Genomic DNA, 17,969 nt, shown 5'->3' with positions numbered 1-17,969 from the left:
ATTGGCCAAGATAGACTGGCGATTGATTCTTAATGGGTTGACGGTGGATATGCAATGGAAGGCATTTAAAGACTGCATGGATGAGCTACAACAATTGTTCATCCCAGTTTGGCAAAAAAATAAATCAGGGAAGGTAGTGCATCCGTGGATAACAAGGAAAATCAGGGATAGTATCAAAACAAAAGATGAAGCGTACAAATTAGCCAGAAAAAGCAGCCTACCAGAGACTGGGAGAAATTCAGAGACCAGCAGAGGAGGACAAAGGGCTTAATTAGGAAAGGGAAAATAGATTATGAAAGAAAACTGGCAGGGAACATAAAAACTGACTGCAAAAGCTTTTATAGATATGTGAAGAGAAAAAGATTAGTTAAAACAAATATAGGTCCCTTGCAGTCAGAAACGGGTGAATTGATCATGGGGAACAAGGACATGGCAGGAATAACTACTTTGGTTCTGTCTTCACTAAGGAAGACATAAATAATCTGCCGGAAATAGCAGGGGACCGGGGGTCAAATGAGATGGAGGAACTGAGTGAACTCCAGGTTAGCCGGGAAGTGGTGTTAGGTAAATTGAATGGATTAAAGGCCGATAAATCCCCAGGGCCAGATAGGTTGCATCCCAGAGTACTTAAGGAAGTAGTCCCAGAAATAGTGGATGCATTAGTGATAATTTTTCAAAACTCTTTAGATTCTGGAGTAGTTCCTGAGGATTGGAGGGTAGCTAATGTAACACCACTTTTTAAAAAGGGAGGGAGAGAGAAAACGGGGAATTACAGACCAGTTAGTCTAACGTCGGTAGTGGGGAAACTGCTAGAATCAGTTATTAAAGATGGGATAGCAGCACATTTGGAAAGTGGTGAAATCATTGGACAAAGTCAGCATGGATTTATGAAGGGTAAATCATGTCTGACGAATCTTATAGAATTTTTCGAGGATGTAACTGGTAGAGTGGATAAGGGAGAACCAGTGGATGTGTTATATCTGGACTTCCAGAAGGCTTTCGACAAGGTCCCACATAAGAGATTAGTATACAAACTTAAAGCACACGGTATTGGGGGTTCAGTATTGATGTGGATAGAGAACTGGCTGGCAGACAGGAAGCAAAGAGTAGGAGTAAACGGGTCCTTTTCACAATGGCAGGCAGTGACTAGTGGGGTACCGCAAGGCTCAGTGCTGGGACCCCAGCTATTTACGATATATATTAATGATTTGGACGAGGGAATTGAATGCAACATCTCCAAGTTTGCGGATGACACGAAGCTGGGGGGCAGTGTTAGCTGTGAGGAGGATGCTAGGAGGCTGCAAGGTGACTTGGATAGGCTGGGTGAGTGGGCAAATGCATGGCAGATGCAGTATAATGTGGATAAATGTGAGGTTATCCACTTTGGTGGCAAAAACAGGAAAGTAGATTATTATCTGAATGGTGGCCGATTAGGAAAGGGGGAGATGCAACGAGACCTGGGTGTCATGGTACACCAGTCATTAAAAGTAGGCATGCAGGTGCAGCAGGCAGTGAAGAAAGCGAATGGTATGTTAGCATTCATAGCAAAAGGATTTGAGTATAGGAGCAGGGAGGTTCTACTGCAGTGGTACAGGGTCTTGGTGAGACCACACCTGGAGTATTGCGTACAGTTTTGGTCTCCTAATCTGAGGAAAGACATTCTTGCCATAGAGGGAGTACAGAGAAGGTTCACCAGACTGATTCCTGGGATGTCAGGACTTTCATATGAAGAAAGACTGGATAGACTCGGTTTGTACTCGCTAGAATTTAGAAGATTGAGGGGGGATCTTATAGAAACTTACAAAATTCTTAAGGGGTTGGACAGGCTAGATGCAGGAAGTTTGTTCCCGATGTTGGGGAAGTCCAGAACAAGGGGTCACAGTTTAAGGATAAAGGGGAAATCTTTTAGGACCGAGATGAGGAAAACTTTTTTCACACAGAGAGTGGTGAATCTCTGGAATTCTCTCCCGCAGAAGGTAGTTGAGGCCAGTTCATTGGCTATATTTAAGAGGGAGTTAGATGTGGCCCTTGTGGCTAAAGGGATCAGGGGGTATGGAGAGAAGGCAGGTACAGGATACCGAGTTGGATGATCAGCCATGATCATATTGAATGGCGGTGCAGGCTCGAAGGGCCGAATGGCCTATTCCTGCACCTATTTTCTATGTTTCTATCACACTTTGTACAAATTACTTGTTGACCTTTTGAGGTGAACTCTAAAGTTCTGTTGGAACAAAACTTAATTGAGCAAATTCAATACATTTCCTTTAAAAAAAAATAACAGTGGTAAATAAGGAATTTGAGAAATGATCTGTAACAGCCAGAGTTTTATGGGAAGGACAAGTAAGCGATTCAAGCCAAGGGAAGTGGTTGAGGGAACATCATGCAGATCACCCTCTTGAACTGGGTTACACGAACACAGATGTTCTCCAGATCAAACCAGGCGTAATATTGAATTTGTTATTCTCATGTAAAAAGACTAAGACTAAGCAGTAAATAGTGTTGCACGGTAGCTTCAGAGTAGAAATGAGCCCTTCAGCCCCATAGGGCCATGCTAGCTATATTTCCCATGTTTCCCATCTCCTGTCGTCCCTAATCCAACCCCATCAACAGTTTCTGTCACATCTTTCTCATGTTTGTCTAGTTTCTCATTAAATGTACGGTACAATAGAACTTTATTTATCCCAGGAGGGAAATTGATCTGCCAACAGTTATAAAACACAAGACTTATGAAACATGAAATTAAAGTGATGAGTGGAGAGTCCAGGATTGGGGATGTGCAAAGATTGGGGAGGGGGAGGGAAAGGGGAGTCAGTCCACCCCACGACAGAAGGGGGAGGAATTGTACAGTTTGATAGCCACAGGGAAAAAGGATCTCCTATGGCGTTTTGTGCTGCATCTTGGTGGAACCAGTCTGTTGCTGAAGGTGCTCCTCAGGTTGACCAGTGTGTCATGGAGAGGGTGAGCTGTATTGTTCAAGATGCTCCATAGTTTGAGGAGCATCCTCCCCTCCAAGACCACGTCCAATGAATCCAACTCCAGCCCCAAGGAGCCAGACTTCTAGATGAGCTTGTTAATTCTGTTGGTGTCCACGGCCTTTGCCCTGCTACCCCAGCACACAACAGCTGTCACTGGCCACCGCCGATTGATAGAACATCTGCATCAGCTCACAGCAGACATTGAAAGAGTGGAGCCTCCTCAGAAAGTAAAGACAGCGTTGTCCTTTCTTGTACAGGGCCTTAGCGTTCCTGGACAAGTCCAGTTTACTGTCCAGGTAAACTCCAAGGTACTTGTACTCCTTGGTAAACTGCACATCCACACCCTTGATGGAGACAGGGGTGCTCCTCTCCACCAATAACTCCTTAGTCTTCTCGGTGTTGAGCTGCAGATGATTCAGCCCACATCAATGAACAAAGTCGTTGACTACACCTCTGTATTCAGCTTCCCTCCCTCACTGATGCAGCCCACAATCGCAGAATCATCCGAAAACATCTGCAGGTGGCAGGAGTTCGAGTTTCAAGTCCGAGGTGTAGATAATAAACAGGAAGGGAGAGAGGACCATCCCCTGCGGGGCACTTGTGTTGCTCACTACCAAGTGTGTGACAAAATTCTGTAGCCTGTTCTGTAGCCAGTTCTGTGAAATGTATCTGTACCACTTTCTCTGACAGTAAATTCCCCATGATCATGTGTCTCTAAGTAAAGTTTATTCATAAATTAGCTACTGGATTTATTAATAATCATTTTATATCCAAAGTTGTTGACATCAGATCTGCATAGAGTTTGGATTATGGGTGGGGTGGAGGGAGGCAAGTTTGATAGGGAGGAGCTCACAACTAGAGATTATCATTCCTGATGGTTACCAAGATACACACAAGTGGCTTCACCAAGCCATCTTCACACATCCTTCCCATTTCCAGAGAGACAACCTTTGCCCATTTGGTTGTTCTTCTCTTACCTCGCCACAAGCTTGCAGCCCTTATGTTTACTGGCAGCTATCTAGATTTCGATTGTTATTTTTTGGTGGGGCTAGTTTGATGGACCAGTGGGAATAATAATACTAGACAGTTCCACCCCCATCCTACTCTTCCCCTCTGCCATCCAGTTTCTTAGAACAGGCAGCTATTGCTGAAGAAAGATAAGCTAGTAAGCAAATTTTTCACAGCCCTCTCAGGCAATCTTTGAAACCAGGCACCTCAAGTGTATCCAAGTCCATGACGTTTGGGCTTTTGGTGAAAACAGAGGGAATTTTTGTACCCCTGCAGAGAGAACTCATCCAATGCAATGGGACGACAGTAAATTAGTTGTAAAAATAAAAACTGAAGATGTCGGAAATCTGAAGTACAAACGGAAATTGCTGGAAAAGTTCTGCAGAACTGTCTTGGATGAAGGGTCTTCAATCCAAAACATTTGCTCTGTTTCTCTTCCCACAGAATCTGCTGAGCATTTCCTGTATTTTCTGCTTTTCTTAAAAATATTATTGGTTGTGGTCAACAAGCCATTGGTATTGATAGTACAAATTCAGGCTTTCAAGAGCACAAAGAGGTGCACAAAGGTCTGAATAAGGGTCTCCCATTCCTTCTCGCCAGAGATGCTGCCTGCTCCGTTGAGTTACTCCAGCATTTTGTGTCTAACTTCGGCACAAAGAATGATATCTGGAAATTCAACAGACCTACTTCAGGAAAGGGAGGGAGATTGATTCTGTTGCTCTGTTTTTGACAAAGAGAATGCAACTCATCAACAAATTTCCAGAGAAGCAAGGAAAACACACTGACCTTTACACATCAATCTCCTCTTACACACAATAGTCAACATCTTGCTGATAAATATGGTCTAAATATTTAGTCTTTATCCAACCTTGGCTTTAAGACTATAGACAAATGTTGCACTCTCCCAGTTGTTATTCCACACACTGATTGTTGACACATTGCACAGGCACATTGCACAGGCGCCAAAAGACTTTTCTTATCATCTCCACTTTCTATCTGGTCTCGAATCACAGAATCCAAAATAAACAAACTGCTTCAACCACACAAGTAAAATAGCATTGTGCTAAATGTTAGTGAAATTTACAACATTTTGCACTTACATGCACCGATTCGTGAGTCACTTATCCAATTGCTAATACGTATGTGAAGGTAGTAGTTTATCTGAACATGCAGGCACTGTTTTAAAACTTCCTCAGCTCACAATTGACAATCTCGGCCTTACCACGATGCTCCCTCATTTGACTGTATTTCTATATGGATAATTGAGAATACTCAACATACATTTTCAATTCAATATTATAATTAAACATAGATGGATCAGGCAGCTTCTGTGGAGAAAGCAGCAGAATTAATGTTTTAGATTTCTGACCATTTTATGTGCACACTTCATTAATACAAATTTCAGTTATAATTCAAATGATAAAGAAATATTTGCAATGCAGAGAAGTTCACAAGGACGAAGAATCACAGAAGCCACAAGATCTACAAGCTGTGAATAAACCTTCATATAAACAAAACAGGATGTTTATCTCCAGCTTGATTAGAACATATCTATCAAAGAACAGATACAGAGGTCACTTTACAGTTCTGAAAAGAGACTCTCATCTGCAACTGAAATTAAGGCACTGTACGATATTCCTGAGCAAAACATAACGTGCTGGAGGAATTCACCTAGTCAGGCAGCATCTGTGGAGGCAATAGACAGGCAATGTTTAGGATTGGACCCTTTTCCATATTATTCATATTCTATAATATCCCTGTCCTTGCTAAGTGTATTGTTCATGGTGAGTCGAGTTGAGTTGAGGTTAGTTTATTGTCACGTGTACTGAGGCACAGTGAAAAGCTTTTATCTTCATCACCACTTCATGTCTACACTTCACTTTTAATTACCATAGTCCAATTTGTGTTCCAGAAATGGAATACCATGCAACTTGCAGAACATTTCCCAACAGGAGATAAATTAGAAGCCTCCGTATCAAAGACTGGAGGAACTCAGCCGGCTGGTAGCATTTGGGGAGGGAATGGGTGGGTAACATTTTCGGTCAGGATCCTTGTTCATTCTGACATCGCCTGTCCATTCCCACCCCAGATGCTGCCAGATTTCTCCAGCCCTTTTTTTCTGATCAATATTCCACCACCTATAATTTCCTGTGTCTCCAAACATCCATATCAGCAGATGCTTACATTAGTAATCGTTCCAAAATAAATATATTACCTGACAGGCTGCAAGGGATAGATCCATTAGCAATAAAAGGAATGGCATATTCCAGCTTATATGGCACAATTCACATGTCACTTTCAATGGTGCTCTTTTATTTTGAGTTCTTTGCCACTGTTCAGGCTTCTTGTCATAGACTCGAGTATGGTGAGGAATAGACACATGAAAAATCTTGCTTGCAGTTGCATCACAGGCACATAAACTCAGACAAACACACAAAAGCAAATTGTACAAAAGTTACATGTAAATTGCACAAGATTCTAAGAGAAAGTCTATGCAAATGAAAAGCAAGATTAATGCAAAAACATAATTAGAAAATACCAAAGTCTATAGTCGTGCAGGAGTCTTAGTGTTCCATTGCCAAATTCGTCTTGCATAATTAAAGTTAAAAAGCTAAATGTTTCAAATAAGTAATAAAAGAAACTGAACTTCATACAACCAACATAAAATGCATCGGTAGCAAGAGTTTGAAGGGCAAGGCAGGGGAAGAAGGCCACAATAGCTGCAGTCCATGATGATAGATCATCTTTCGCTTTAAAGAGAAATAAACTAGTTTTATCTCCTGTCATTGAAATAGAAGATTCATTAATTTGTGACTACCCTAACATTTTATGAGCTTCACAAAGCAATGCTTTGGTAAAATTATACGGCGCATATTCCACAGCACAATATTCTTGACTTTACAAAACAGACCAAGGGACAAGTTATTGAAAGAAACAGTGGAAATCTGCTCTGTGAGTCACAGCCATTTGGGAGAGAGAGGCAGCAGGCACATGGGAACAGCATGAACTCCAAGTAACATACGAACATGAATTAGAACAGTCCAGCCCTTTGGCCAAATATGCCCGTGCCGAACATAAAGCCCATCTGCTCTAAACTCATCTCATCTGTCTGCACATGATCCACATCCATTCATTCTCTGCATATCCATGTGCCTATCTAAAAGCCTCTTAAATGCCACTATTGTATCTGCCTCCACCACCATCCTTGGCAGCATGTTCTAGGCACCCACTACACTGTGTGAAAACATAAAAATGGCCTGCACATCTCCTTTCAACTTTCTCCCTCGGACCATAAAGCTCTGCCCTCTAGTCTTTAATATTTATAATATATCGCTGTTTCTTCTTGTCGATTTATTAGAGCGATTAATTCCTGGATATCCAACTATACCTTAGACCATAAGATCATAAGCAATAGCAATAGCATTCGGCCCATCAAGTCTTTTCCACCATTCAATCTTGGCTGATCTATCTCTCCCTCCTAACCCATTCTCCTGCCTTCCCCACATAACCTCTGACACCCATACCAATCAAGAATCTATCCATCTCTGCCTTAAATATATCCACTGACTTTGCCTCAACAGCCTTCTGTGGCAAAGAATTCCAGATTCACCACCTTCTGACTAAAGAAATTGCTCCTCATCTCCTTCCAAGAATGTCCTTTAATTCTGAGGCTATGACCTCTAGTCCTAGTCTCTCCCACTAGTGGAAACATTCTCTCCACGTACACTCTTTTTAAGCCTTTCACTATTCTGTACGTTTCAATGAGGTTAGTTATTCAATGAGGTCCCCCCTCATTCTTCTAAACTCCAGCAAATATAGGCCCAATGCCTCAGTCAAACCCTCATCATACGTTAACCTACTCATTCCTACGATCATTCTTGAAAACCTCCTCTGGACCCTCTCCAGAGCCAGCACATCCTTCCGCAGATATGGTGCCCAAAATTGCTCACAATATTCCAAATGCGGCCTGACCAGTGCCTTAGAGCCTCAGCATTACATCCCTTAGGTGACAATCAAGAGGAAAGCTTACCCGCATCCCCCCCAGGGACCATTACAATCCAGCGATGAACGCAGGTCATGTCTGTGATAGCCTCATCCTATAATTTTTATTTAACTAGGTAGAGATAGCAAATTTAATGGGGCTCTTTCAAAGAAGACCAGATAGCCCAATAACATAACAATATTTCTTAACCAGCAATGTATAAACATATTATCTGGTCACCAGATTATTGTTGTTTGATGCAGCTTTATATGCTGCATTCCATTGACTAAAAATAGGTGAAAACATTTCTAAAGTATTCTGCTGGCTGTACAACACCTTAGGGGATTTAGAGATTGCAAAACAAAAGGTCTTAAAAATTAATCAATACTTTCTCTCAAGATCCTGGGGCCAAACAAACCATTTGCAATACCACCAGAATCCACCAGAGGATGCAAGATGATCAGTTGTTCAGCCTTAAAGATACAAGGAGTTTACTCCCACTTTCTCCCTTCCCCGCATAATCATTATCTTCTCTTAAAATAAGGAAATGTTGTGTATTTCGATTTAAAGCTTTTGATACGATTCCATTACAGAAGACAGGTCAAGAAGGTTAGAACACATAAATTGGGGGTAATATATCAACATAGATTTTGAACTGATTATTGGGCAGAAAGCAAAGAGAGAAAATATGGATTTTTCCCAGATTGGCATATAAAAGGAAGCAAAAGGGTAGAAGCTTAGAACCCAGATGTTTATATGCTATATCAACAATTAGGGCAAATGTTATTCTTCCCCCTCCCCTCTTTCTCCACCAATAGTTAGTTAACCAATTCCATGTATCAACAATGTATCCCTCTTGGGGCCCACACCATCTCTAGCCAACAACTGGACGATCAGGAACCACTTTATGTCCTGCTTTATTTCCCCTTGTTTCCAGTCTTCCCCCCTCCACCCCCCCCCCCTCCCCCAGCCACCATAATCAGTCTGAAGAAGGGTCCTGACCAAAACGTCACATCCATTTTCTCCAGAGATGCTGCCTGATTCGCTAAGTTATTCCAGCAATTTGTGCCTATCTTTGTCATTTTTCTAAATTTACTGAAATATTAAATGTAGGTTGGTAAGTTGTGAGCAGTATTCAAGGGGATATGGACAAGCTGAGTGAGTAGGCAAAACATAACAGGCATAATGTAATGTGAAAAAAGTTATCCACTTTGGTGACCAAAACTGAAAAAGGGGATAATATTTTTCAAATTATAACAGATAAGGTAATGTTGATGTTCAAAGAGACCTTGGTGTCTATGTACCAAGTCTATGAAAGCCAACATGCAGGTGTGCTAAGCTATTGAAAAAGCCAATGACCATCAGATTTGTCAGCTTCGAGTTGCACAGATTTCCCAAGTAAATTTACTTTGGTTTTCATTTCCTCACTCCCTTCCTCTCACCACCCCCACACCACTACTATTCCAGGTTCCTTGGTAAAAATGGTTAATAGGCGTCGAACAGAAAACACGTCAGTGCTTGAAGTCATACCTTGCATAATTATTAAGATACTTTTAGCATCTTCTGCCTTCAGGATAGATACAAATACCCTCTGGATCGAAGACAGGTGATCTTATTGTGAAAGGATTTTAGGATTTTATACAGAGTAGCTACTGAGTCTCTTGGCCTAGTTGGGCGAGAGGGAACAAATAAAACCAAGAGGAGATTTCAAAATGAGGCTAGCAAATCAGGACACAGATGGGGACATCACACGCTGCAGCACTCGTGAGTAAGGCAAGACATCGCCTTTACCACCTCAGGCAACTGAGGAAAGCCAGAGTGTCTCTGAGGATCCTACAGTGCTTCTGCTCAGTGGCTGTGGAAAGCATCTTGCCCGGAAATATCATGATTTGGTTTGGGAACTGCTCTGCCCAGGACAAGAAGGCCCTGCAGAGAGTAGTGCGTTCGGCCGAACGCACTATGGGAACTTCACTCCACCCCTGCAACGGACTGTTCCAGCTGCTACGGTCAGGCAAACTCCTCCGTTGCCATGCTGTGAGAATGGAGAGGTTGAGAAGGAGTTTCTTCCCAGAGGCCATTAGGACTGTAAACGCCTACCTCACCAGGGACTAACTTTACTGTACCATTCTACTGTTTTTTTTTTTTTAATTGCTGTTTTTTTTCCTTTTTCCTTCCTCCCACAATATGTAATACGTAAAAGAATATGTGATTCTGTTCCATTCCGTTTGTAGTTTGTTTGTTTGTTTGTTTTTTACACAAAGTAGTCCACGAGCATTGCCACTTTTCATTTCACTGCACATCTCGTATGTGTATGTGACGAATAAACTTGACTTGACTTGGGAGAAATTCTTGCATCCAGAGGTTACTGAATCTTAGGAATACTCAACTCAGGAAGACCATGAAAGTTCAGTTGCAGACTATGTTCAAAACAAAAATCTGCATTTTTTTTAAATGTCAAAGAAACTAAAGGATGCAGATTTAATACAGGAAAATGATTTAAAAAGATTAAGCACAACTTCATTCAATGGTGAAGCACACAAAAGGTGCCAAATAAACACTTACAAAGTACATTTCTTATCCTTCTCATTCAAGAGCCAAATATTCCATACCATTATTTCAAAGAGCAGCTTGTATCCTGCCAATATTTAAACAGTCAATACCACGAAAACGTTATCCGGTTATTAGAACATGGTTCTTTGTGCAAGCTCTTCGATGCATTTCCTACATTATCACCCTGACTGCGCTTAAACTACTGATGAACATTCACTGACCTCTACTTCATGCTGCACAGATGCAGCCCAACCAATATTGTTCAGGTTTTATTTCAAGTACCTAGTTTGCCTCAAAGTAGTTGAGGATCCTGAAGTTTGACACAAAGTGCTGGAGTAGCTCAGCAGGTGATGCAGCATCTCTGGATAGGTGACGTTTCAGGTTAGGGTTCGTCTTCAGTCTGAAGAAGAACCCTAGACTGAAGACGGGAGAGGGGGAAACTGGAAGGGAAAAGCAGGATAGAGCAAAGCCGACAAACAGATGCCCTTAGGCAACAAAGTTCCCCAATAGGCAGATTGATTGGCCAATGTTATAGAATCAGGTGTGACACCAAGGATACATATTTGCGAACTGAGAAGTTAGTGCTAGTTAGTGGATTTTTACCGGGGGTAATGGGGTGAGGAGAAGAAACAAGTGCAAGTTCTGCCAGGGTACAGGGAGAGTGGGGGACAAATAAAGGGGGGGGGGGGGGGGGAAGAGTGAGAGAATGGGGAGGGTGAAGTGAGGCGTTTGTAGAAGTTGAGCAAAATTGGAGAATTCAATATTAGGTTACTTGGACAAACACCTCCTTTTGCCCTCCCCCTGAAAGTCGGTTAACTAACTTCACAGTTCGCATCTATATATCCCTCGGACTATATCTAGCCTTTGTCCAATAATCTGCCCAAGGCTATCTGTTGCCGGTCTTGATTTGTCCTGCCTCTTCCCACTACAATCTGAAGAAGGGTCCCAACCTGAAACATCACCTGTTCAAGAAGGAACTGCAGATGCTGGAAAATCGAAGGTACACAAAAATGCTGGAGAAACTCAGCGGGTGCAGCAGCATCTATGGAGCGAAGGAAATAGGCAACGTTTCGGGCCGAAACCCTTCTTCAGTCTGAAACCTTCTGAAACATCACCTATCCAGAGATGCTGCCTCACCCAGTTACTCCAGCATGTGATGTCTATCTTTGGTATAAAACAGCATCTGCAATTCCTTTTTTTCACGTCAGAGTATCCTGAAATTTCTTTCATTCAGACGCATTTCTTTCCAAAAAGCTTTCTGCCATTGGAGCTTACTTTCATCGTTTGTACATGTCCATTATAGATTATTTGGGTTTGCTTATCCTAGGTATGTTGCAAAACCTACCTTAAGCGTCGCTGCAGATCTGTCCAAGCCCGTGTGCGTGATTTTGGCGCTGTTGAGAGGGGGGGGCGGGTTTAAAACGCGATTTTCCCTAGGCTATTCAAATCGAGCTTGTTCAGCCTACTTAGTTGCTGATGAAAAATCGCTGGGAGATTCTTTCGCTGGAGCTATTTATAAATTTAAATGGTTAATTTAATTGTTATAGTAGGTTAAAAATTATCCCCTAAACCCGCGACCGCCGACAACAGGACGGATCTCATACAGGGGACAACGGAAGGTAGGTTGTTTATTTTTACATTAAAAAGGGCTTCTTAAGATCCCTTTATACAAAGTTTAATGTTGCGAGTAGCTAATTTGGGGCCCCATTAAATCCCGCAGTATTTTTCTGGGCATATGGGGTACAAATCTACCGCAATGGGAACGTTCTAAACCAGCGCGTTCCACAGAGTTCCACAGGATCCCACTCGAAAGCTGATTTAAATGGCCATTAATTTACAGCAATTGAACACTAAATTCCTTCCATTTGGCCTATAAATTAATGTAAATGAGATTTAAAAATCATGTTTTATTGTGAATTCTTTGTGAATGTTATTTGGACACTTAGGCTATTTAAAAATGTTAATCTTTTCTTAAGAAATGGATAGATGTTTAGATCTAGTAATTGAAGTTTGGAATTAGCTACAATTGGGTAACTAATTAATTATATGCTTTAATTTAAGGTCATCCAAGTAAGATTGTTTCATATGCGTTTCAGAATGCTTCAATCTATAATAACTGAAATTTTCTTTCAGTTCTCTTAATTTTTAAGAAAGTTATGGCCATTTCACTGTCCTCGATCACAGCTTTTGTGTTAAGTCAATGGAAAATCAATAGGGAACAAGATGCTAATTTCCGAGTATGAAAATGGCCATAACTTTAATACTGAAGATATGAAAGTGAATTAGGTGTCAAATTAAACTTATTTTTGTGCTTTATCTGATGGGATAAATTGCAGACTTGATTTTTAAAATCTCAAAATTTTGTAACATTGCTACTTATCCATTCCCTGACACTACCAAAATTTAGACGTGATCTAAATGGGCCCATTTTTTGTTTAAAGACTACTTTTACAATTAGGATTCAGACTCAGATTAATGCAAAATAATGTTGTAGCATGAAAAAAACTAAACACATGCTAGCATTGCATGGATATCATAGGAATAAAAAGATGGACAGCAATGACAGACTTGCATTTTGTAATCTTTGATACCCTTCAGGATGTCCTTGATTGTTTTCCTGCAAATGTTCTCGATAAGCAGATGGTTGGACAAAGGCCAGAGATGAAAAGACAAAGAGTGAGGATAAGGATAGAACAGGTGCAAATAGTGGAGCCAGACGAAGGAATATACGTGGAAGGGGAGAACATTGGAAAATGATCACCAATGCATCCACGATTTCTAGAGCCACCTCCTTGAGTACCCTGGGATGCAGACCATCAGGCCCAGGGAATTATCAGCCCTCAGTCCCATCAGTCTACTCAATACTATTTCTTGCCTAATGCAAATTTCTTTCAGTCCTCTGTCTCCCTAGATCCTGTCCTCTAGTACATCTGGGAGATTGTTTGTGTCTTCCTTAGTGAAGACAGAACCAAAGTACCTGTTCAACTCTTCTGCCATTTCCTTGCTCCCCATATTAATTTCACCTGTTTCTGCCTTCAAAGGAACCACATTTGCCTTTACTAATCCTTTTCTCTTAACATACCTAAAGATGCTTTTACGATCCTTCTTTATATTCTTGGCCAGCTTACCCTCGTATTGCCCTTTGTTACCTTCTGTTGTCCTTTGAAATTTTCCCCAATCCTCTGGCTTCCCACTACTCTTTGCTATGTTATACACCTTTTCTGTTAGTTTTATTCCATCCCTAACTTCCCTTGTCAGCCACGGTTGCCTCTTACTCCTTTTTCTTCCTTACTCCCCTTTCTTCCTCTTTGGAATGAAATGATCCTGCATCTTCTGGATTATGCCCAAAAATTCCTGCCATTGCTGTTCCACTGTCATTCTTGCTAGTCAGGAACTTAAACTACTGACTCAGAGTGCTAATCATTGGTTACAAGCTGCTTCCTTTATGGTTTTACAGGTGCATATCAGCTCCAACAACCCACACCACTAAATCATTCTTCAACTCTGAGATGGAGGTCAGGTTTGTAAGTCATTCTGCGTCGGTAACAACACATCCTCACTCCATATGTTAATGCACCACTGTCAATGAGTGAATCCAGCTGCTTATTTTCTCCCCTCCCACCTAACCCTTCCTTGTCTCGGGTCACAAATGCCATAGGCAATTTTGCAGTCATTACATGTCAGGGATAAAACTAGAAATATTCTTGTAAAGCTCTGTATTTGACCACACATGACAGCAAACTGATGTACACAGTACAGAGAATGAGACAAAACAGTTTATTCACATAGAAATAAACTTTATTAGTAGATTTTTTATTTGAACATAAATCCATTGGGTTGAAACTCATTTTTGCTCTGCAACACAACAGGAACACCAAATACAGAACCTTGCTTGCATTGGCTCTGCTCAACTTGCATTCATAATTTAAGATACGAATAACAGGTTGCTTTGGCAAATCAGCAACTTGGGTTCTATTGTGAAGTTCTAAAATGACTTTAATTCAGATATGAAGTATGATGGAGCTGAACAGCAGCATTACAGGACACTTGTATCTGTTCTCTAGAGACACTGTCCCAAAAGGAGGGGACTTACAGCAAAGCTCCGAAACAGGGTCAGCATATACACATCAGGATCTGTGGAGGCACTTTAATGCCAGTAAGGCTTTGAAAACAGACCAAAAGTCACAGTTTACAGGTCGGGGCAGAGGTCTCGTATTCTCAATCTACCTCCATTGATCTGTTTTTATTAATACAATATTTGTACAATAAAAAAAACTGTACTCACATGATCAACAAATTCACAGTGAAAATAAGCCTTCAATGTGAAACACCCTATGGTCCCAGTAAAACACCATTGTATTAACTTCAACAACATGCTTGAGAAGGAACTCAACCATGTGCAACAATAAACCACTTCACTTCCACACTTCATGTCACCTGTCCATACTTACCCCCATAAAAATATTAACAGTGCAGATTCCAAACTTGTGTCCAATTAGAAAGATTGCCTCACAGGTTCCCACATAAAATCCATAACCCGAATGCAAGACATCACAAGAAATAAGCAAGGTTTTCATACAAATCAATGGAATGAACATCCTGCTCATCCCACAGAGCACTGCATTTAATGCCCCTGTAAACATTTGTGCAAATATCTAGATCAGAAACTTGAACAAGGCAGAGCACAAGGTATGCTCTAAATCCATTGACTAAATTTAGTGATTACACAGTTACAATTAAAGCTACTCGTTTTTCACAAATCTTCAAAATAAATAGATAAATTAGGAGCAGGGGAAAATCCCTTATAACTCAGCTTGCAGCACGTGACAGCCAAATGTGGTACACGAGTAAGACTGATTGTAATTGCAAACTAATGACAACCTGCAAAAGGTTGTATAACCAGCTGGAGCAAGTTAGAGTTCTGAGCTCGCAAAAATGGAAACTGGCTTTTTTTAAATAAATCAGCAATAAGCTTTTCAAATTGCTGTAATGTTGTTGCTTAAACAAAAGGTTACCGTTTGAGCCAGAGATCTTTGCTGTAGCTGAATCACACTACATGATGTAACATGTTCAAATACACAAGGATCAGATCAGAGCCCCAGGTGATCCTGCTAAAACCTGCATTTTAGACTGATAATTTATCTGGTCCCAAAGTACTACAGATCCACATGACCATGATAATTGTAAACCAAAGTTATAGGCTCTATGCCTGTACTGCAAGTTTGCAATATCCTTCATGACTTTCCCATTGTCCCTCTTCTCTTTAAAATAGCCTTTACTAGTCAAAGCTTACTGTAGTTGATTGGTCCTACACATATACAACACAAGAATTTCATGCTCTCTTTTGAAGATTTTAAACTCTGAGGTTTGTGTATTGCAGGCAAGCATAGCCCATGGAAACATACAGCATGGGCTTTCTACTATACATCAAATAGACATCATTGTTTCCTTTACATGCTTTGCACAAGATAGAAATGCTTGATGGCTTGGGAGTTTCTTCATAAATATTCAGAATATTAACATGTCTTCATTTTAAATCATTGTAATGACTTAAAATGGAATGGCTCATCTTTGTGAAAACGCTTCAGATTAGAATTTAGCGTTTTGTAATGTATGACTTTTCAACAATTTAATACACCTTTAAAGGTGTCCAGCAGAATTCTGCTACGCTGGCAAGAATTGTGTATTGTAGGGGTAAGCTGGACTGTGCAGCATATTCGGATTTATCCCTTCCATTCCTTTTTCTAATCATCCAAAGAGGAAAATACATAAAATCTAAACATTGAAATAAAGGTTAAGCATTAACAATACATCAAAAAGGGGCTGGAAGAATCTTAAAATCCACACAAAATGAACAGCTAATTTACAGGTTGTGCAAATATCAGCAACACACAATCTGTCCTCATTTAGATCACATTTATTAATAAATATCTGCTTAACCTCAATGTGTACAAAAATAAATAATTTACCCCTTACCAAATGTATGATTATTTAAGCTTTTTTTTTTTAATATAAGTTGCAGCGAATTAGCTGCAAAGCGGAAGGAAATTTCAAACATCAGCAGTCATCTCTGGGTTTAAACCTCTGCATGGTAAATGACAAGATTCATGTACAGGCCTAACATTTAGTTCTTCCACTGAAAAGATAAGCCTCCACTATGACAAATTATGAGCCTTATGAAAACTTGTAAACAATAAATAATATAAATATCCAGTTTACACCAGCACTATATGATAAAAACCAGGCTATAACAAAATTAATTAAACTGGTCAAGAAACTGAGGAAATCCACAAGTTTGACAAAAGAACAATTGTTTTAGTTTAAAGAACCACGCAAACAAAAATCCTTCTGAGCTTTCCAGTTGTAACATTACACCAAATCAGAAGCAAAGGCCATGCTACATCTGATGACTGTGGGAATTCCATCTCTACTGATCCAAATACATTCAGCAAAAAGTCTGATCTGGTTTCTCAAGTCCATCACCACAGGCTATTAACATGATAAATAATGATATTAATGTATGAATACTTGAAAGTATTCCTATGATGTTTCTTTGTATGTTATCCAAGTCACTTATTCTAAATAGGATAGTCCTGCTACTTGAATAGCAGATATGGTATGCAAGCATACTATTACTAACAATAGCAATTTGTAGCAGGGTTTCTGCAAACATTTGATGCAATTATCAAGGTGGTCCAATGACTTGTGAACATGTCACAGTACTACAAATGAGCCAAAATGACGCCAACTCTGTACAAAAAATCTCCAAGAGGGATTCAGGTAGCATTTTACAGCTGATAAAAATAAAATGCTAATCAGAAAATAAATATTGGGGAATAGTCCCTTTCAGCCTCTTCCCTAGTACGCTGTTATTTCACTAGTGTTTTATGACATTCACAGAATGAGATGGTAAATCCCAGGATGATCACCCAAGATCAAATGACTTCAAGCACGTTTTCCAAGTCTCATCATCGCGATGTGACTCCGAGTGTCATTTTCAAGTTTTCATACACCACATAGCTAATGCTCACAGCAGGAATAACTTTCATGAAATTTGGAGCTAAGCCTCTGTATAGTCCAAATGCTCCTTCTGTGCTCAGAATGTGTCTGAATAGTCCAAGCATTGTGTGTTGAGTTGCTCCTTCAGTGGTAGCTTTAAAAATAAAATGAAAATATTTATATATTTGTGATTTACTCATTTAAAAATCAGTTAAAAAAATCATAAACTTTAGAGTTCAGAGTGCAACAACATAGACCAAAGATTAAAGTTGCTAGTACCATGAAAAGTATCCTCCAATCCTATTAACACATCACCAGATAGAAAGTCCTAATATTTTGTTTTAATCAAAAAGATCTTTGATGGGTATCTCATCCAATTGTGCATTTAGTAAGTATTTTGCTTTTGGCGGTATTAAACAACAGAACAAGCAGGATTGAAGGGCAGACTATGATGC

The 17,969-nt window shown here is 40.3% G+C and overlaps 1 protein-coding gene across 7 annotated transcripts in view; it reads right to left on the bottom strand.

Moving 5' to 3' along the window:
* Positions 1-14,291: 14,291 nt before the first annotated feature.
* Positions 14,292-17,969, bottom strand: part of slc25a25 (solute carrier family 25 member 25) — a 46,906-nt gene continuing 43,228 nt past the window's right edge. For 4 of the 7 annotated variants that reach the window (XR_004416668.1, XR_004416669.1, XR_004416671.1 and 1 more), the window contains 2 exons: positions 17,118-17,668; positions 14,292-17,087 (listed from right to left, as the gene is read on the bottom strand). Coding sequence is in view for 3 of the 7 variants with exons in the window: in XM_033049153.1 (XP_032905044.1) it covers positions 17,484-17,668 (185 nt within the window). In the remaining 4 variants the exon portion in view is untranslated. Of the gene's footprint in view, positions 17,669-17,969 lie in introns of all 7 variants that reach the window. The other 3 variants (XM_033049153.1, XM_033049154.1, XM_033049155.1) reach the window with 1 other exon arrangement.

Source organism: Amblyraja radiata, chromosome 32 (genome assembly GCF_010909765.2).
Source record: "Amblyraja radiata isolate CabotCenter1 chromosome 32, sAmbRad1.1.pri, whole genome shotgun sequence".
NCBI classification, from domain to species: Eukaryota; Metazoa; Chordata; class Chondrichthyes; order Rajiformes; family Rajidae; genus Amblyraja; species Amblyraja radiata.
This window is presented reverse-complemented; position numbering and strand designations above follow the sequence as displayed.